Here is an 18,568-nt window from a genome sequence, read left to right on the forward strand (position 1 = left end):
AACCTGGAACAGCTGTCGGTGGTCCACATTGCCGGAGTCATGAATGTCAAGGCGGACTTTCGCCATACCTTGGATCCCGGAGAGTGGCAGCTATCGGCTCAGGTGTTCTTGGACATCACGAAGCGCTGGGGCCAGCCGATGGCCCCATCGGCCAATTGCCAAGTGCCGCGCTTTTTCAGCAGAGGACGGGACCCTCGATCTCTGGGAGTAGATGCTCTTCTCCAACAGTGGCCGACACAGGAGCTTCTCTATGTGTTCCCGCCCTGGCTAATGTTGGGCAGGGTGCTAGACCGGGTGGCAAAGCATCTGGGCCGGATAATCCTGGTGGGTCTGGACTGGCCCAGACGTCCCTGGTATGCGGACTTGATCAGGCTCTCAGTGCACGGCCCTCTGCCAGCGGGGCCGGGCCTGTTGCATCAGGGTCCCGTGGTGATGGAGGATCTCTACCCCTTTGGTCTTACGGCCTGGCTATTGAGCGGCAGCGTCTGAGGAAGAAGGGCTTCTCAGACAAGGTCATCGCCACTATGCTGAGAGCGAGGAAATGCTCTACTTCTACTGCTTATGCCAGGGTTTGGCGTACCTTTGCATCGTGGTGTGTGGCAGGCTCACTTTCTCCCTTCACTGCTCTAATTTCTTCAGTGCTGGCGTTCCTGCAAGAAGGTCTGGAGAAAGGCCTGTCGCTCAGTCCAGGTAGCGGCTCTGGCTTGCTTCAGGGGTCGCCTGAAGGGTGCTTCCCTGGCCTCGCAGCCAGATGTGGTGCGCTTTCTCAAGGGAGTTAATCACCTACGCCCTCCTCTGCGCTCGGTGGTGCCTGCGTGGAATCTCACTTTGGTGCTAAGAGCCTTGCAGAAGCCGCCTTTTGAACTCTTGTCGAGGGCATCTCTGAAAGACCTGATGTTGAAAGCAGTTTTTTTGGTGGCTATCACTTCAGCCAGACGAGTTTCTGAGCTCCAGGCGCTATCATGTCGGGAAACCTTCCTGCAGTTCACTGAGGCAGGAGTGTCTATTCGCACGGTGCCTTCGTTCCTGCCCAAGATTGTTTCTCGCTTCCATGTGAATCAGCAGCTCTGCCTACCCTCCTTTCGTAGGGAGGACTACCCAGAGGAGTACTCTGCTCTCAAATATCTAGATGTGAGACGAGTCATCATCAGATATTTGGAAGTGACCAATGATTTCCGGAAGTCGGATCATCTGTTTGTGCTGTTCGCAGGTCCTCGTAAGGGTCTGCAGGCTGCCAAGCCTACAGTAGCTCGATGGGTCAAGGAAACCATTGCAGCGGCTTATGTGGCCGCGGGGAAGATGCCGCCTATCCAGCTGAAGGCTCACTCCACTAGACCGTAGGCGGCCTCGATGGCAGAGGCCAGGTCCGTCTCCTTGGAAGAGATTTGCAAGGCAGCAACTTGGGCATCGGCTCATACCTTCTCCAGGCATTACCGCTTGACTGTGGCTGCTCGGGCGGAGGCCCGGTTTGGAGCTTCAGTGTTGTGGTCATGGATTTCTATGTCCCGCCCTGGGTGAGTCTGCTTCGGTACATCCCACCAGTCTATGGATTGATCAGCATGATGATATGGAAGGTAAAATTATGTATCATACCTGATAATTTTCTTTCCATTAATCGTAGCTGATCAATCCATAGCCCTTCCCAGATATCTGTTCTGTTTATATTCTGGTTGCATTTCAGGTTCAAGTTTAGTCTTCAGTTCCTGTTCAGGAGGACTTCGTGTTCAAGTTTTTTCAATTGGATTCTTCAGGAGTTGAGACGATTTTGTGTTACAGTGAGCTGCTGCATTCCTCTCCCCTCCGTTTTTCGGGGCTGGATTGAGACCTAAATTCTGCTGATGCTCCCTCCCGCTTCGTGCGGCTGTAGGGCAGCTTTGTACCCCTCCCGCTTCGGCGGTGTTAGGGTCAGTCAGCTTCTCCCGCGGTTGCAGTTGCAGGATAAGCCAGATCCCCCCGCATCGGCGGGTGTGGTGTCCCTCCCCCGCTCCGCAGGGATGAGCTGGACGGATTCCCCTCCCCCACTTGTGTGGGGATGAGCTGGGTTGATTCCCCTCCCCCATTTCGGCAGTGGTGAGCTGGGCAGAGTGTCCCTTTGTGGGTGTAATTCTCTAAGTGCTGAGTCCTGCGGATGGAGCTTTGATATCGACATACTGAGGAGTTTCCGGCAGCACATGACCACATATAGGGAGGCAAAAGGATTGCTCTCTATCTCCACCTGCTGGTAGATGGACACAACCCACCAGTCTATGGATTGATCAGCTATGATTAATGGAAAGAAAATTATCAGGTATGATACATAATTTTACCTTCCTTGGGGGGGGGGGGGGGGGGGGGGTCTGCCTTTTGAATGGAAGTGTTTCATTTTTTTAAAAAAACCCTCCTTAAGTGATAGAGAGAGCTCCTCGTGGAGAGTATAGGGAACCTAAGGTATAAAAGTATAAAACTAAAGTATAAAACTTCTAACTTCCCCTACCTAGGATCCCAGCTCTGGAATGCTCTACTCAGATACATTCGATCAACTAGTGAATACCTTTTCTTTTAGGAAACTATTGAAAACCCATCTATTCAAACTGATTTACCTAAATGACTTGACCTACCATAAGCAAACATAAGCAACCCATCCATTTATCGGTTCATCTAATCATTAACAACAATGGCTCGGAAATTACCTCCTATCAATCTTCTTACCCTCTATGCTCTTCCCCTACCTCTTCTTCATCGGTCCACTTCCTTACCTGTCCCTATCCTTTCTCTCATACCTCTTTTATCCCATTTACCCTTGTTCATTTGTCCCTCCTTTGTTGATTCGGATACTGCAGATTGTATTCTCTTGTTACTATGTAAGCCGCATTGAGCCTGCGATGAGCAGGAAAGTGAGGGATACAAATGTAATAAATAAATAAATAACCAAAGAGTGTTGTCCTGTACAGCTCGTTTTTGGCAGCAGAGTCTCTGTGACCACTCTGCCGTTTGAGGCAGCTGCTTCTTTTGCAGCACAGCATTCCTGCACATCTTGTGGGATTTTGAAGCCATGGGAGAGAAGGGTTAGGTGAGATTTGTTGTTTTTATTCTATTTATTAGTTCTTTCTGCTTGTAACATTCATATTGACTCTGGGAGGGACTGCACAGCTAACTCATAGGCTCCACCAGAAGTCTGTAGTTCTCAGTCTCCACCCACCTGCTGGTAAGAGTGCATAACCCCATCCATCTAGGCTGGTCTGGAGGGACTAAAGGAAAGCAAATTAGCAGGTAAGGTCTAATTTCTTCTTTATCTTTTATAGAATAAGCTTCCACCAGATCCTCTAATTGTAAGCATCCTGTTGTAGAACTTCTCTGCTAATGAGCATTGATTAAGGTGCATTGGGTACAAACTTTATGCAAGTACTGGTAGGGGCATTCCCAGTTCTTCTGGGAGGACTGCCATGTAGCTAATTGAGAGCAAAGTTTGCTACCATGTATTAACTGCAAGATGCAGTCCTTGCCCATTACATGTCCAAAAATGGCATTTTCCATGTTAGCTATTCAACATATGTTAACAGTTAATGTGATGTTGTGCTGTTAGTGCATGGTAATTCCCACATTAAAGAGCTAACACAGTGCAGTACTTTAAGAAATGTTCTAGCTATATGTCTTATTTAATTTAGACTGTTCAAAAGAATCTGGAGACAGAGTTACAGACTGCACTTAACAAATTAGTTCAAGTTTCTGAAGATAAAGAAGCAGAGATGAAAGAACTTAAAGAAACTAAAGCTTTGCATGTATTGGCTGTGGATGAACTTCAAGTTACTGTTTATAATTTGAAAGAACAGCTGATATTAGAAAAAGAGAGGTAACAATTTTTCTTAAATTTAAATTGGTTTAAAAATTTTGCTGTTTAAAGTTTTTTTTAACTATCCAAAATCAATTTTAATAGGTTGAAGGAAAGTGAAGATAAGTCACAACAACTTATTTTAGAGCTCCAGAAAAAATCCACTGAACTTGGTAAGACTGAAAAAATAAAACTGTTTACTAAAGTTTATATGAAAGAGTGTGAGTGCTTGATTTATTCTCCCATGTAAAACTATAGCTTACACAGGGAGGTGCTGAAAGACTGAAAAAAATGTAGTAACAAAAGAATCAACATCTTTATTTAATCTCTTTCAGTAGTTGATAAAAGCAGAGTTGTTTACTTATAATGGAGATTCTTTGTTGATAGAAGGAGAATGCAGCCAAACGCATGGGCGTCATCATCCTAACAGCTCCTGGGAAGACTTTGAGATACGCCTCAAATAGACCAACCAGGGTAACTTACAAAAAAAACTGTGAAGCACACAACAAACTCACAATAATAATAATTCTCCGAGGACAAGCAAGCTTCTATCTTCTCACAAGTGAGTGACGCAGATCCGCATCCCTCAGTCTACCATTTTGCCAAAGCTAAAAATAGAGCTTTGTGGAGTGTGAGCTGTGCTCTACCGCGCATGTGTAAGTGCATTCCTGCCTGTCATGTGAACTCGGTCTCCTCAGTTCTCTTATTTCTGCGTGAAGAGAAGGTGTGCTTTTTTTTGCTTTCTGCTCACTCGCCTGGTCTTGAAAGCTTTTCAGTGTCTTTTGGCTGTTTTTTGCTTTTCAGTGCCTTTTGGCTGTTTTTTCTCAGTTTCTTGTAGCTCCTTTATTTGCGCCCTTTTTATCAAACCTGTCTTTTATTTTCTTAGTTTTGTTTTGCCCGGGTTTAAGTTTTTTTTATTTTCCATCATCATCGGGCGGTTTTTAGGCTTTCTTCGGTTGGGTTTTTTCCCCCTTTTTTAGGCACCATCGAGTCATTTAATTTGGCTGACAAGGTTTTCTCATCTATGTCCACGAAGACTCCCAGTGGCTTCAAGTGCTGTACCCGGTGCAATCGGACAGTCTCGTGAACAGACACCCATTCTTGCTGTCTGCAGTGTCTTGGGCCCAACAGTAGCCCTGCTAACTGTGTTCTCTGTCTTCGCATGAAGAAGAGGACCCAGGTTTCCTGAGAGGCTCAATGAGAGAAAATTTTTAGATCTGAGTCCGGTTCCTCGACGTCAGCATCGACGTTGAGCATTGCACCAGCATTGGGAGTCTCGATAAACATGGCTGCTTCAAGACCCTTAGACACTGGGAGCAGTGAGACATCAAGTGAGTCTCCACTTGTCTTGAGGCCTCTTGCTGTGCAGGCCCCCTGAGACTGTCCATTGTCCTACCTGACCCCGAGGTGACGTGAAGTTTCAACGTCATCTTCGTCAGCACCAAGGAGCCTTGGTGACATGCTTCAGGTGAAGGCCAAGAAGCATCGTCATTGGTCACCCTCGACACATGGTGCTGGGAGCTCCAGGGCGTCAAAGGATTCGGCACCCGATAAACGTTGGCGCTGGGAAAATCGCTCTCCCTCCTTTCAGGAGGTACTGATGCGCCTGTCTCCGAGCAGCCGAGATCCTGCTCTCACATCGACCCCTGCAGTTCTGCAACCTGTGCCTCAACCGGCACTTTAGCTTTTTCCGGCATTGGCCCTCGATGAGCGCATCCGGGCCTTGCTTCCAGAGCTGCTGCCTTATGCAGTGGTGTGCATTGGTATTGGGGGTGCTTGTTCCTGCCATATGCCCCATCCAAGCCGATACCCCCTCGACATTGGTGGAGGAAGCTTCACCAGAGTCAAGATGGGAGACGGCTTCTTGATGCTGCTCCCGAGGGCATGGTTCGAGGGCATGGTTCCTTGACATCGAGGCAGGTTTGGTCTTGGACATCCCATAGGGAGATACTGTCCGAAACCGAGGAGAAGTGCTCATGGCAGTCAGAGAAAGATCCCAGATACTTTTTCTCAGATGACTCTTATGGGATTGACTCAGAACCCTCCCCACCACCTGAAAGGAGACGATCTCCGTTGGAGAGCCTTTCCATTTCCTTTAGAAGTAGATCAATAGAAATCAAACAAAATAAAACATGGAAAAGAAAATAAGATGATACCTTTTTTATTGGACATAACTTAATACATTTCTTGATTAGCTTTCGAAGGTTGCCCTTCTTCGTCAGATCGGAAATAAGCAAATGTGCTAGCTGACATATAAAAAAGGTATCATCTTATTTTCTTTTCCATGTTTTATTTTGTTTGATTTCTATTGATAACCTTAAGAGTGGACTAACACGGCTACCACACTCCTCTACTTTAGAAGTAGAGGATGAGTCCAGGACCTAAGGAGGCTGTGACTGCCCCTCTCCATGAAGTACACAAGGAAGTCCTCGACAGGAACTGGGTGTCCCCTCTGTCAGTCCCTGTTGTGCCCAGGAAGATTGACACCCAGTATCGTATCCCCAGTGAACCTGGCTTTGTTAGGCCTCAGTTACCTCACAATTCTATGGTGGTCTCTTATAACCTCCGACTGATGGGTTCTTCAAATAGTCCATCTCGGATACACCCTCAATTGGCACTTCAAACATCCAAATTACCCACCAAGAGCTCATTCTTTCAGCTCTCAGCACAGGCAGGTACTTGCAAAGGAACTCTCCACCCTTCTAAAGGCCTATGTGGTCGAACCCGTTCCATCAGGGGAAGAAGGGCAGGGATTCTAGGATGGGACACATCCCCCTGTCTTCTTTTGCACAAGGAAGTACCCTGAACAAATTTCTAGGATGGTTTGCCTGGGCACCCGTCTCCCAATGATTCAGAAAAATGATTGGCTATGCTCTCTGGACTTAAAGGACACATATACTCACATCCCAATACTTCTAGCCCACCTGAAGTATCTTCGATTTCAGCTGCAAAAACATCACTTTCAGTACTGCGTGTTGCCTTTTGGCCTCGCGCCAGCTCTCAGAGTCAGCACCAAATGTCTAGCGGTAGTTGCAGCATCGCTACACAGATGGAGAATCCATGTGTTCCCATATCTTGAAGACTGGCTGGTGAAGAGCACCTTAGAGTACAGTGTTCAGGAGCACGCGGATGACTATTCGGGTGCTAGAGTTACTAGGGTTTGTTTTAAACTACTCCAAGTCCTATCTACACCCTATCCAGTGATTAGAGTTTATAGTCCTGCTCGACACACAGAGGGTTCGAGCCTACCTCCCGGAGACACAAGCAGACAATCTTGTCTCACTAGCGTCCAGGGTTCGTGCCTCTCAGCAGATCACAGCTCGGCAGATATTGAGGTTGTTCGGCAAAAGGGCTTCCACAGTGTACATTACACCCATGACACATCTTCACATGAGATCAGCTCAATGGACCCTGGCTTCTCAATGGTATCAAGCCATTGGAAGTCTGCAGGATGTCATTCATGTGTCCCCAGAGCTTGTATGCTCTCTTCAGTGGTGGACAATTTGATCCAATTTGATTCTGGAACTTCCATTCCAAATTCCTTCGCCACAAAATGTGCTAATGACGGATGCATCCTTCCTGGGTTGGGGAGCTCATGTAGATGGGCTTCACACTCAAGGAGGTTGGTCCTCCCAGGAAACGAATATTCAAATCAGCCTCCTGGAGCTTTGCACAAACTGGAATGCTCTAAAGGCTTTCAGAGTTCAGCTGTCCCATCAAATTATTCTTATTTAAACAGATAATCAGGTTACAATTTATTACATCAACAAGCAGGGGGGCACCGGATCACACCCTCTGTGTCAGTAGGCCATCCGAATGTGGCATGGGGCTTGCCAACACGGCATGTTCCTTTGAGCCACTTATCGAGTGGTCTCTCCATATGGTCATGGCCTGCAAGATCTTCCCAGCGTGGGGCACCCCCTCGGTGGATCTTTTTGCCACTCAGATCTACCACAAGGTCCCTCAGTTCTGTTCCAGGCTTCAGGCCCACGGCAGACTAGTGTCAGATGCCTTCCTCATCAATTGGGGTTCAGGTCTTCTATATGCGTATCTTCCCATACCTTTAGTGGGAAAAACTTTGTTGAACCTCAAGCAAGACCACGGAACCATGATTCTGATCATGCCGTACTGGCTGCATTACATATAGTTTCCTCTTCTTCTGGAATTATCCTCTGAATATTTGTGGAGATTGTAGTGTTTTATGGCCCTCATTACACAGAACAATCTCCAGTCTCTGGCTCTCACAGCTGGGATGTTGAGAGCCTAGAATTCGCTTCCATGGGTTTTTCAGAGGGTGGCTGGCTTCCATGAAAGATTCCACTAAGAGGTGTTATTCTTTTTAATGGAGGAGGCTTACCGTCTGGTGTGAGAACAAGGCCTTAGATCCCCTTACTTGCCCTACACAGATCCTGCTTGAATATCTTCTGCACTTATCAGAGTCTTGTCTCAAAATCAACTCCATAAGGGATCACCTTAGTGCAATTAGTGCTTATCATCAACATGTGAAAGGTAAGCCCATCTCTGGACAGCCTCTACTTGTTTGCTTCATGAGAGGTTTGCTTTAGTCAAAGCCACCTGTCAAACCTCCACCAATGTCATGGGATCTCAATGTTGTTCTCACCCAGCTGATGAAAGCTTCTTTTGAGCCACTGAATTCCTGTTATCTGAAGTACTTGACCTGGAAGCTTGTTTTCTTGATGGCTGTTTCTTCAGCTCATAGGGTCAGTGAGCTTCAGGCCTTAGTAGTGATGCACCTTATTCTAAGTTTCATCACAACAGAGTAGTCCTTCGCATGCACCCCAAGTTTCTGCTGAAGGTGGTGTCGGAGTTCCATCTAAATCAGTCGATTGTGTTACCAACATTCTTTCCCCAACCTCATGTGAATCCTGGGGAAAGCAGCTTGCATAGCTTGGATTGCAAGAGAACATTGGCCTACTACATGAAGCTGAGAAGGCCTCACAGACCAGCTTTTTGTTTCTTTTGATCCCAGCAGAATGGGGGTCACTATCGGGAAACACTATTTCAATTTGGCTGGCAGATTGCATTTCCTTCACTTATGCCCATGCTGGGCTGGCCTTGGAGGTTCATGTCACGGCTCATAATGTGAGAGCCATGGCTGCGTCAGTAGCCCACTTGAGGTCAGCCTTCATTGAAGAAATTTGCAAGGCTGCAACGTGGTCTTCAGTCCACACATTCACATCTCACTACTGCCTAGAGCAAGATACCCGACGCGACAGTCGGTTTGGGCAGTCAGTGTTGCAGAATCTGTTTGGGGTCTAGAATCCAACTCTACCCTCCTAGGTCCATTTTATTTTGTTCCTGGCTGCACTCTCATTCAGATTTTATAAAGTTTCAGGTTAATCTCTGTTATGTCCTCGCCTTTGCGAAGCCCAATTGGCCAGTGCTGTTTTGGGTGAACCTGGATGCTAGGGATTCCCCATTATAAAAAGATAGAAGCCTGCTTGACCTTGGAGAAAACAAAGATACTTACCTGTAGCAGGCATTCTCCGAGGACAGTAGGCTTCATATTCTGACAGTCCCTCCCATCTCCCCTTGGAGTTGTCTCCTCGGTTATTTTTACTTTATTTTTTTGCTTTAATGTTAAACTGAGGAGACCACGTTCGTGCAACAGGTGGGAAGGCACTTATGTATGTTCCACAAACCTCTATTTTTAGCTTTGGCAAAATGCCGGACCGGGCGACGCAGTTCAGCATCACCCACTTGTGAGAATATGAAGCCTGTTATCCTCGGAGAATACCTGCTATAGCTAAGTATCTTCTCTATACGCGACTGTGTATGTGAGAAAAACACTTGAGCATGCCAATCAGTTCCTAAAAGATATCATGAAGAAGGAAAAAGCCTCAGAACCCCAACTTCAACATAACTGTTTGCTTGAAGATCCCACGGAGTAGTTCACCTCATAGGCAGAAATAACTTTCTTCAGAAAGATTATAGAAATAAATGAAGATTCCACTGAGTAGTTCACCTCATAGGCAGAAATAACCTTCTTCAGACATATTATAGAAATAAATGTTCCCTTGAAGAAATTTAGATGAAATTTCTTAATAAATCTTAATACTTCAGAAACAGTTTCACATTTATCTGAGCCAAGGCCACTGACACACTGAACCCACCAACAGTGGCCAGCGTTTCACTCATTGCTGCTTCAGAGTAATGGATTTAGTGCACCTGAAAAACATACAAACTTTGATTAGTGAAAAACCTATAGCGAAAATGATAAAATGCAGATGTTTTTTCACTCACTTCTAAAGTGGCACAACGCATCCATGCCCAGTGGCTCAGCAAGGAAGGCCATTGGTCAAGACCTTCCTATTTTATAATGGTGGGTGACGTCACATCCGCTTAAATAAACATACCAATCAACCTTTGAAAGATCTTTCTAAAACTCTCAATAAAACTCTCTTGGGAAAATGAAACTACAAGTGTTTAAGCGGTAAATCCATTCTTTTTCATGGTGCAGAAGGATCAGCCTCCTGTCACCAGTACGAGCTGACACAGGAATATGGTCTAAAGCAGCACATTAACCTGTGAAAATTCATGTCCCTGAGTTATGAGTCATGCCCTTGGCTCCTCCAGCCTTTTACAAGCGAGACAGCTCTTGTGCTTGTCCAGTCATTTTCTTAATTGTCTTGCAGTTTGCGCTATATACAGTTTGGGGCATGGACAAATGATTATATAAATAACGGAACTCAGAAAAGCATGTGGTGGAATGTTGCAATTTTATTTATATTGTGGTGATATGGTGTGTAAAAGAACCTTGCAGTTCTAAGGTATATGAGATATATATAGGAAATGTAATACATTACGGTGGTCTGCTGAAATCATTGCCAAAGTGGAGTAAGATTTGGGGACCTTTAAAAGATAAGCTTTGACTAATTACAATATTTTGTTGGTGTTATAGGGTGCTTATATTATGGAGACTTTTGAGGTATATCTTTTCTCCCTTGTACGTTTATATTTATGTTCCCCCTTTTTCTTTTCTGTTCTTTGATTTCCTTGTTATTGAAAACTTTAAAAGAGAAGAGGTTTTTCTTAGCTTTAAAATTTGTAATGACCAACTTTTTAATATTTGTATGATGTCGAGTTACAACGTTATATAATATTGGTTGTAAGTCTTCAACTTGTATTTTTACTATACCTCTTTTGAAAGTGAAACAAACAAACTGAAAGTTAACACAATTGGAATAAAAAACTCGAAAATTGACAACTCCAGGATAACTTAAGACTGATTGGATTACCCAAGACCATTATGGGTATTGAGTTGCAGGGCTTCTTGGAAACATGGTTAATACAAAACTTGCAACTTAAAAGCTATGCAGGGCTTTTCCGGATTGAGAAAGCTCATAGAATTAGTCTCTGCTGTGAGGCTAATTTAAGGCTATGAGTGGTTATATTTCGACTGCTTAACTTTGCACATAAAGAAGAAATATTGCATGCTCTCTGTGAGGGTAAGACTATAATCTATCAAGAACCTAACATGCAGCAGGAATGGATCCTTAGAAGCTTAGCTGAAATTGGGTGGCGGAGCAGGTGGGGGGGAAGAGGGGTTGGTGGTTGGGAGGCTAGGATAGGGGAGGGCAGACTTATACAGTCTGTACCAGAGCCGGTGATGGGAGACGGGACTGGTGGTTGGGAGGCGGGAAATACTGCTGGGCAGACTTATACGTTCTGTGCCCTGAAAAACACAGGTACAAATTCAAGATATGAGTTTATCTTGGGCAGACTAGATGGACCATGCAGGTCTTTTTCTGCCGTCATCTACTATGTTACTTTGTTACTATGTATGCTTTCAACACTATTGAAACAGGGTCCCAGGCCTCTGTAAAGAATTTGCCTTGATATGCTCCAAGCTGGCTCAAGCAAAAATTAAATTCACTCTGCTATACCTTGCAAAGCTCAAGCTCATGCTCCAGGATGGACCTAGATACGTTGCCAGTGCTTGGGAAGGCAAGGAGTTTTGCATGAGAAAAAGTTGTTGGAAACATTGGAGGTACAGCTGCAGAACTGTCAGAAATGGGTAAATGCATCTTGAAACCATCGCTGATCTGATGCAGAGCCATAAGAGCATTCTCCGAGGACAAGCAGGCTGGATATCATCACGCATGGGTTGTCGTCCGCGACGGCCCAGGAGACCGGACTGTAACAAAATTTTTTTTAGAAGGATCCAGAAGAGCGCAGCGCACACGGGGACAATGCACCGCGCATGTGCGAGTGACTTCCCGCCGGCAAAGCACGCGCGCTTCCCTCAGTTTCTTCTTCTTCGCGTTGCGAAGAGGAGTTGTGTGTTTCGGCTGTTCTTCGTTTTTTGCCCAGGAGGTCGAGTTTTTGTGTTTATCGCGTCCCTTTTTCACCTCTTTTAACTTTTGTTTTTATTCATTCTTCAAAAATAAAAAATAATAATAATTTTTCCCTTATTTTTTTTAGATTTTTCTCACTTCTTCAAAGTTTTCTTTCATTTTTGTTGCGGCCGCCCTTAGGCTGCTTGGCCGCGTCTTTTTTCCTTTTTTTGTGCCTTTTTAGTTGGCACAATCGAGCCTTTTAATTTCGCGGACGCTATTTTCTCGCCCATGTCATCGAAGACTCCCATTGGCTTCAAACGCTGTACTCGCTGCAATCGGACCATTTCCAGTACCGACCATCATGCGTGGTGTCTCCAGTGTCTTGGGCTCGGTCATCTTCCAGCTGGTTGTAAGCTGTGTAAGTTGATGAAAAAAAGGACCCAGATGGCTCGAGAGGCTCAGCACGAGAGACTTTTTCCGAGTCAGTCCAGTCCTTTGACGTCTGCATTGGCATCGGTACCGAGGTCGATGGCATCAGCATCGACGTCGAGGGAAGCATCACCGAGTGTTAAGGTAATGGCTGCCGAGAGACCACTTCGAGCTGGGAGCAGCGAGGCATCGAGTGGGTCTCCACTCGTCTCAAGGCCTACTGCTATGCAGGCCCCCGGGACCGACCTGAGTCGGACCCGACCCCGAGGAGGCGTGAGGATTCCACGTCCTCCTCATCGGTACCGAGAGCTTCGGGGAGCTGAGGGAGTTGGCACCCGAGAAGCGTCGGCGTCGGAAGGACCGCTCACCCTCCATTCAGGAGGTGCCGATGCGTCGGTCGTCCGGCAACCTGGTACCGGCTCTCAAACCCCCTCAGATCCTGGCACTGACTCCTTCGGCCCCTCAGTCTTTTCCGATGGCAGCCCTCGATGAGCGTCTCCGGGCCCTTGTTCCGGAAATTCTGGAGGGGTTGCTTCTTCAATCTGCCTCGGTGCCTCCCATACTGACTGCTGAGACGGCATCTGGTCCATCGCCTGTGAGGCGGTCCCCTCCCTCGGTACCGCTTGCAGGGCCGGAGCCAGTTACCACCCGGGTTGACTCCCCCTCGACGTCGGCGGAGGAAGATTCGCCGGAGTCCAGGCAGGCGTTGACTTCTCGGCATCCCCCACGAGGACGTCGATCCTCGACGTCGAGACAGGCTCAGGTTCGGACTGCTCTTAAGGAGCTTCTGTCTGATACCAAAGAGGAGCGCTCATGGGGAGAAGAGGAAAACCCCAGGTGTTTTTCGGAGGAAGACTCCTGTGGGCTTCCTTCTGATCCTACTCTTCCCATTGAAGTTAGACAGTCTCTGCCTGAGAGTCTCTCTCGTGTGTGGGAAATGTCTAAGGACATTCCATTCCCGATGGAGGCTGTGGGTGAGCCCAGGGCTGAGATGCTCGAGGTCCTGGATTATCCTCCACCTGCAGAGGTTGCAACGGCCCCCCCTGCACAATACACTCAGGGATGTGATGTTGCGGAATTGGTCTTGCCCTCTCTCTAATTTAGTTGTCAACAAGAAGTCCGAGTCCCAGTACAGAGTCAATGGAGAGCCTGTGATGGTGAAGGCCCAACTTCCTCACAATTCCATGGTGGTGGACTCTGCTCTCAGAAGAGCCAAGAGTACTAGAGACTATGCCTCGGTGCCCCCGGGCAGAGAGTCTAGGACCTTGGATTCTTTTGGGAGGCGTACGTATCAGGCTGGAATGCTTGCCGCCAAGATCCAAACATACCAGCTGTACACAACCATTCACTTACGTAACTCGGTGAGGCAACTCCAGTTTAGTTGAAGCTCTCTCTCCGGAGCTTGCTGAACCCTTTCAGCAGGTGGTCAGGCAGCAGAAGGCTTGTCGCAAATTCCTGGCCAGGGGAGCTTATGACACTTTTGATGCCACATCCCGAGTAACTGCTCAAGGTATTGTGATGTACAGACTCTCATGGCTGCGTGTCTCGGACCTGGATCAGAAGACCCAGCAGCAAATGGCGGATGTTCCTTGCCGGGGGGATAATCTTTTTGGAGAGAAGGTTGAGGATATGGTCGATACCCTCGAGAAGCATCATGATGTGATGTATTCTCTCTCCCGCCGGACGCCTTCTGCTACTACCTCCTCAACTAGGAGGTTTTTTGGAGGGAGGAGGAGTGTTCCCTATTCCTATAATAGGCGTAGGTACACTCCTACCTCTCGACAGCCTGTTCAAGCTCGCTTCCAGTAGGCTTGCTCTCATCAGCGACGTGCGCCTTAAGGCCCCTCTGGCTCCCCAGCAAAAGCAAGGGACGGGCTTTTGACTGGCTCCAGAGCAGCATAGCTGCAGTAAAAGTAGCTGTGCCGGACGATCTGCCTGTTGGGGGAGGTTGATATTTTTTCACCAAAGGTGGCCTCTCATAACCTCCGACAGGTGGGTTCGTCAAATAGTCCGGTTAGGATACACCCTCAATCTGGCATCCAAGCCTCCAAATTGTCCACCGGGAGCTCAATCCTTCAGCTCCCAGCACAAGCAGGTACTTGCAGAGGAACTCTCCGCCCTTCTAAAGGCCAATGCGGTCAAACCCGTTCCACCAGGGAAAGAAGGGCTGGGATTCTAATCCAGGTAGTTCCTTGTGCAAAAGAAAACAGGAGGGGGTGCGTCCCTTCCTAGACCTAAGGGCCCTGAACAAATTCCTGCTCCGCGAAAAGTTCAGGATGCTTTCCTTGGGCACCCTTCTTCCCATGATTCAGGAAAACGATTGGCTATGCTCTCTGGACTTAAAGACCTGTGCCCAGGAGCTTTACAAAGTGCTTGGCAGTTGTCGCAGCATCGCTACGCAGACTGGGAGTGCATGTGTTCCCTTATCTCGATGATTGGCTGGTGAAGAGTACCTCAGAGGCAGGAGTTCTATGATCCATGCAGATGACTATTCTACTGCTCGAGCTGCTGGGGTTTGTCATAAATTATCCCAAGTCCCATCTTGTTCCAGTACAGAAGTTGGAATTCATAGGAGATCTGTTGAACACACGGATGACTCGAACTTATCTACCCTAGGCAAGGACAGACAATCTTCTCACCTTAGTGTCCTCGGCTCTAACATCTCAACAGATCACAGCTCGGCAGATATTGAGGCTTTTGGGCCACATGGCCTCCACAGTTCTTGTGATTCCCATGGTACGTTTACATATGAGATCAGCTCAATGGACCCTAGCTTCCCAGTGGTGTCAGGCTACAGGGGATCTAGAGGATGTTATCCATCTTTCCACCGATTTTTGCAATTCCCTACAGTGGTAGACCATTCGCTCCAATCTGACCTTGGGACGTCCATTTCAAATTCCTCAGCCACAAAAAGTGCTGACGACGGATGCATCCCTCCTAGGATGAGGAGCTCATGTAGATGGGCTTCACACTCAAGGAACGTGGTCTTTTCAGGAAACGAGTCTTAGGATCAACCTCCTGGAATTACGAGCGATCTGGAATGCTCTAAAGGCTTTCAGAGACCGGCTGTCCAATCAAATTATCCTAATTCAGACAGACAATCAGGTTGCTATGTACTACACCAACAAGCAGGGGGGCACCGGATCTCGCCCTCTGTGTCAGGAAGCCATCAGGATGTGGCTTTGGGCTCACCTCCATGGCATGTTTCTCCAAACCACATATCTGGCATGCGTAAACAACAGTCTGTCCGACAGGTTGAGCAGGATCATACAACCTCACGAGTGGTCACTGAACATAGAGGTTGTAAGATCTTCCGAGCGTGGGGCACCCCTTTGGTAGATCTTTTTGCCACTCAGACCAATCACAAGGTCCCTCAATTCTGTTCCAGACTTCAGGCCCACGACAGGCTAGTGTCAGATGCCTTTCTCCTACATTGGGGGACCAGTCTTCTGTATGCGTATCCTCCCGTACCTTTAGTAGGGAAAACTCTGCTGAAACTCAGGCAAGACTGCAGAACCATGATTCTGATAGCGCCTTTCTGGCTCCGTCAGATCTGGTTTCCTCTTCTTCTGGACTTGTCCTCCGAAGAACCGTGGAGATTGGACTGTTTTCCGACCCTCATCACTCAGAGCGAAGGGTCGCTTCTGCATCCCAACCTCCAGTCTCTGGCTCTCACAGCCTGGATGTTGAGAACTTAGACGGTGCCTCTTTGGGCCTTTCAGAGGGTGTCTTCCGAGTCTTGGTTGCTTCCAGGAAAGATTCCACGAAAAAGAGTTATTCTTTTAAATGGAGGAGGTTTGCCGTCTGGTGTTACAGCAAGGCCCTAGATCCTTTTTCTTGTCCTACACGGACCCTGCTTGAATACCTTCTACACTTATCAGAGTTTGGTCTTTAGACTAACTCAGTAAGAGTTCACCTTAGTGCAATCAGTGCTTACCATCAACGTGTAGAAGGTCAGCCTATCTCTGGACAGCCTTTAGTCGTTCGCTTCATGAGAGGTTTGCTTTTGTCAAAGCCCCCTGTCAAACCTCCCCCAGTGTAATGGGATTTTTTTTTGTTACATTTGTACCCCGCGCTTTCCCACTCATGGGAGGCTCAATGCGGCTTACATGGAGGGTTAAGTGACTTGCCCAGAGTCACAAGGAGCTGCCTGTGCCTGAAGTGGGAATCGAACTCAGTTCCTCAGTTCCCCAGGACCAAAGTCCACCACTCTAACCACTAGGCCACTCCTCCACAATCTCAATGTCGTTCTCACCCAGCTGATGAACGCTCCTTTTGAGCCACTGAATTCCTGCCATCTGAAGTACTTGACCTGGAAGGTTATTTTCTTGGTGGCTGTTATTCAGCTCGTAGAGTCAGTGAGCTCCAAGCCCTAGTAGTCCATGCTCCTTATCTTAAATTTCATCATAACAGAGTAGTCCTCCGCACTCATCCTAAGTTCTTGCCGAAGGTGGTTTCAGAGTTCCATCTGAACCAGTCAATTGTCTTGCCAACATTTTTTCCCCATCCACATACCCGCCGTTGTGAGGACAAGTTGCACACCTTGGGCTGCAAGAGAGCATTGGCCTTTTACGTGGAGCGGACAAAGCCCTATCGACAGTCCGCCCAGTTGTTTGTTTCTTTTAATCCCAACAGGATGGGAGTTGCCATCGGAAAACACACCATATCCAGTTGGTTAGCAGATTGCATTTCCTTCACTTATGCCCAAGCTGGGCTGACTTTAGAGGGCCATGTCACGGCTCATAATGTTAGAGCCATTGCTGTGTCAGTGGCTTTTTTAAAGTCAGTCTCTATTGAAGAGATTTGCAGGGCTGCAACGTGGTCATCTGCCCACAAATTCACATCTCACTACTGCTTTCAGCAGGATACCCGACGTGACAGTCAATTTGGGCAGTCGGTGCTGCATAATCTGTTTGGGGTGTAGAATCCAACTCCAACCTCCTAGGCCCATTTCTGTTTTGTTCCAGGCTGCACTCTCACCTAGTTTAATTTATTTTCAGGTCAATCTCTGTTATGTACTCGCCGTTGCGATGCCCAATTGGCCAATATTCATTGTTTTGAGTGAGCCTGGGGGCTAGGGATACCCCATGTGTGATGATATCCAGCCAGGACAGCAGGCTGGATATCATCACAACCCTCCCTCCTCCCCTTAGGAGTTGTTCTTCTTCTTCTCATTTTGCTCTTTACATAACTGAGGGAAGCGCGCGGGTGTCGCCGGCAGGAAGGCACTCGTGCATGCACGGTGCATTGTCCCCATGCGCGCCACGCTCTTCTGGATCCTTCTAAAAATTTTGTGTTATAGTCCGGTCTCCTGGGCCGTCGCGGGCGACGACCCATGCGTGATGATATCTAGCCTGCTGTCCTCGGAGAATACCTGCTACAGGTATGTATCTTCATTTTATTTTGAATATTGGATAAAGAAATATGCTGTATGTTGCTGTTGGCTGGGGACAGCGTGGATTGTGACACTTTCTTTTTTCTCTCTTTTCTTTTTTGTGGGGGAAGAGATGCTCCGGCATTTTGGAGGGGGGGGGGGGGGGGGAGGGACCCATGAAGTACTATGGGTGACAAAATTCTTGGACATTTACTTGACTGATAAATCTTCTCTAATTAACTTTTTCTTATCAGCATGCTAGCTTGCTTGGTCGGTGATTGCCTGGACACCGATGCTTATGAGTCATGAAAATATTTGGAACAGCTGATTTGTAGGTGCATATGTGTATTCCAAACTTGATATACTGCATTTTTGTAGATACAGTCAAAGCAGTTTACATATAATATATTTGCAGGTACTTTTCTGTCCCTAATGGGCTCACAATTTAAGGTTATTTCCTCACGAAACTTAGCCAGTCAGTGCTTGAATATTCACAGATAGCCAGCTATATGATTCGATATAGCCATAAGTACATAAGTATCGCCATACTGGGACAGATCAGAAGTCCATGAAGCCCAGCATCCTGTTTCCAACAGTGGCCAATCCAGGTTTACAAGTACCTAGCAAGATCCCAAAACAGTACAATATATTTTATGC

The 18,568-nt window shown here is 47.2% G+C and overlaps 1 protein-coding gene across 1 annotated transcript in view; it reads left to right on the top strand.

Annotated features, from left to right (window-relative positions):
- Positions 1-18,568, top strand: part of LOC115482081 (synaptonemal complex protein 1-like) — a 265,107-nt gene that overhangs the window by 150,791 nt on the left and 95,748 nt on the right. Inside the window, exons 4-5 of the mRNA XM_030221644.1 lie at positions 3,645-3,829; positions 3,914-3,981. Coding sequence (XP_030077504.1) covers positions 3,645-3,829; positions 3,914-3,981 — 253 coding nt within the window. The remainder of the gene's footprint in view (positions 1-3,644; positions 3,830-3,913; positions 3,982-18,568) is intronic.

The sequence above is a fragment of the Microcaecilia unicolor genome, chromosome 12 (genome assembly GCF_901765095.1).
Source record: "Microcaecilia unicolor chromosome 12, aMicUni1.1, whole genome shotgun sequence".
In the NCBI taxonomy this organism is placed as follows: Eukaryota; Metazoa; Chordata; class Amphibia; order Gymnophiona; family Siphonopidae; genus Microcaecilia; species Microcaecilia unicolor.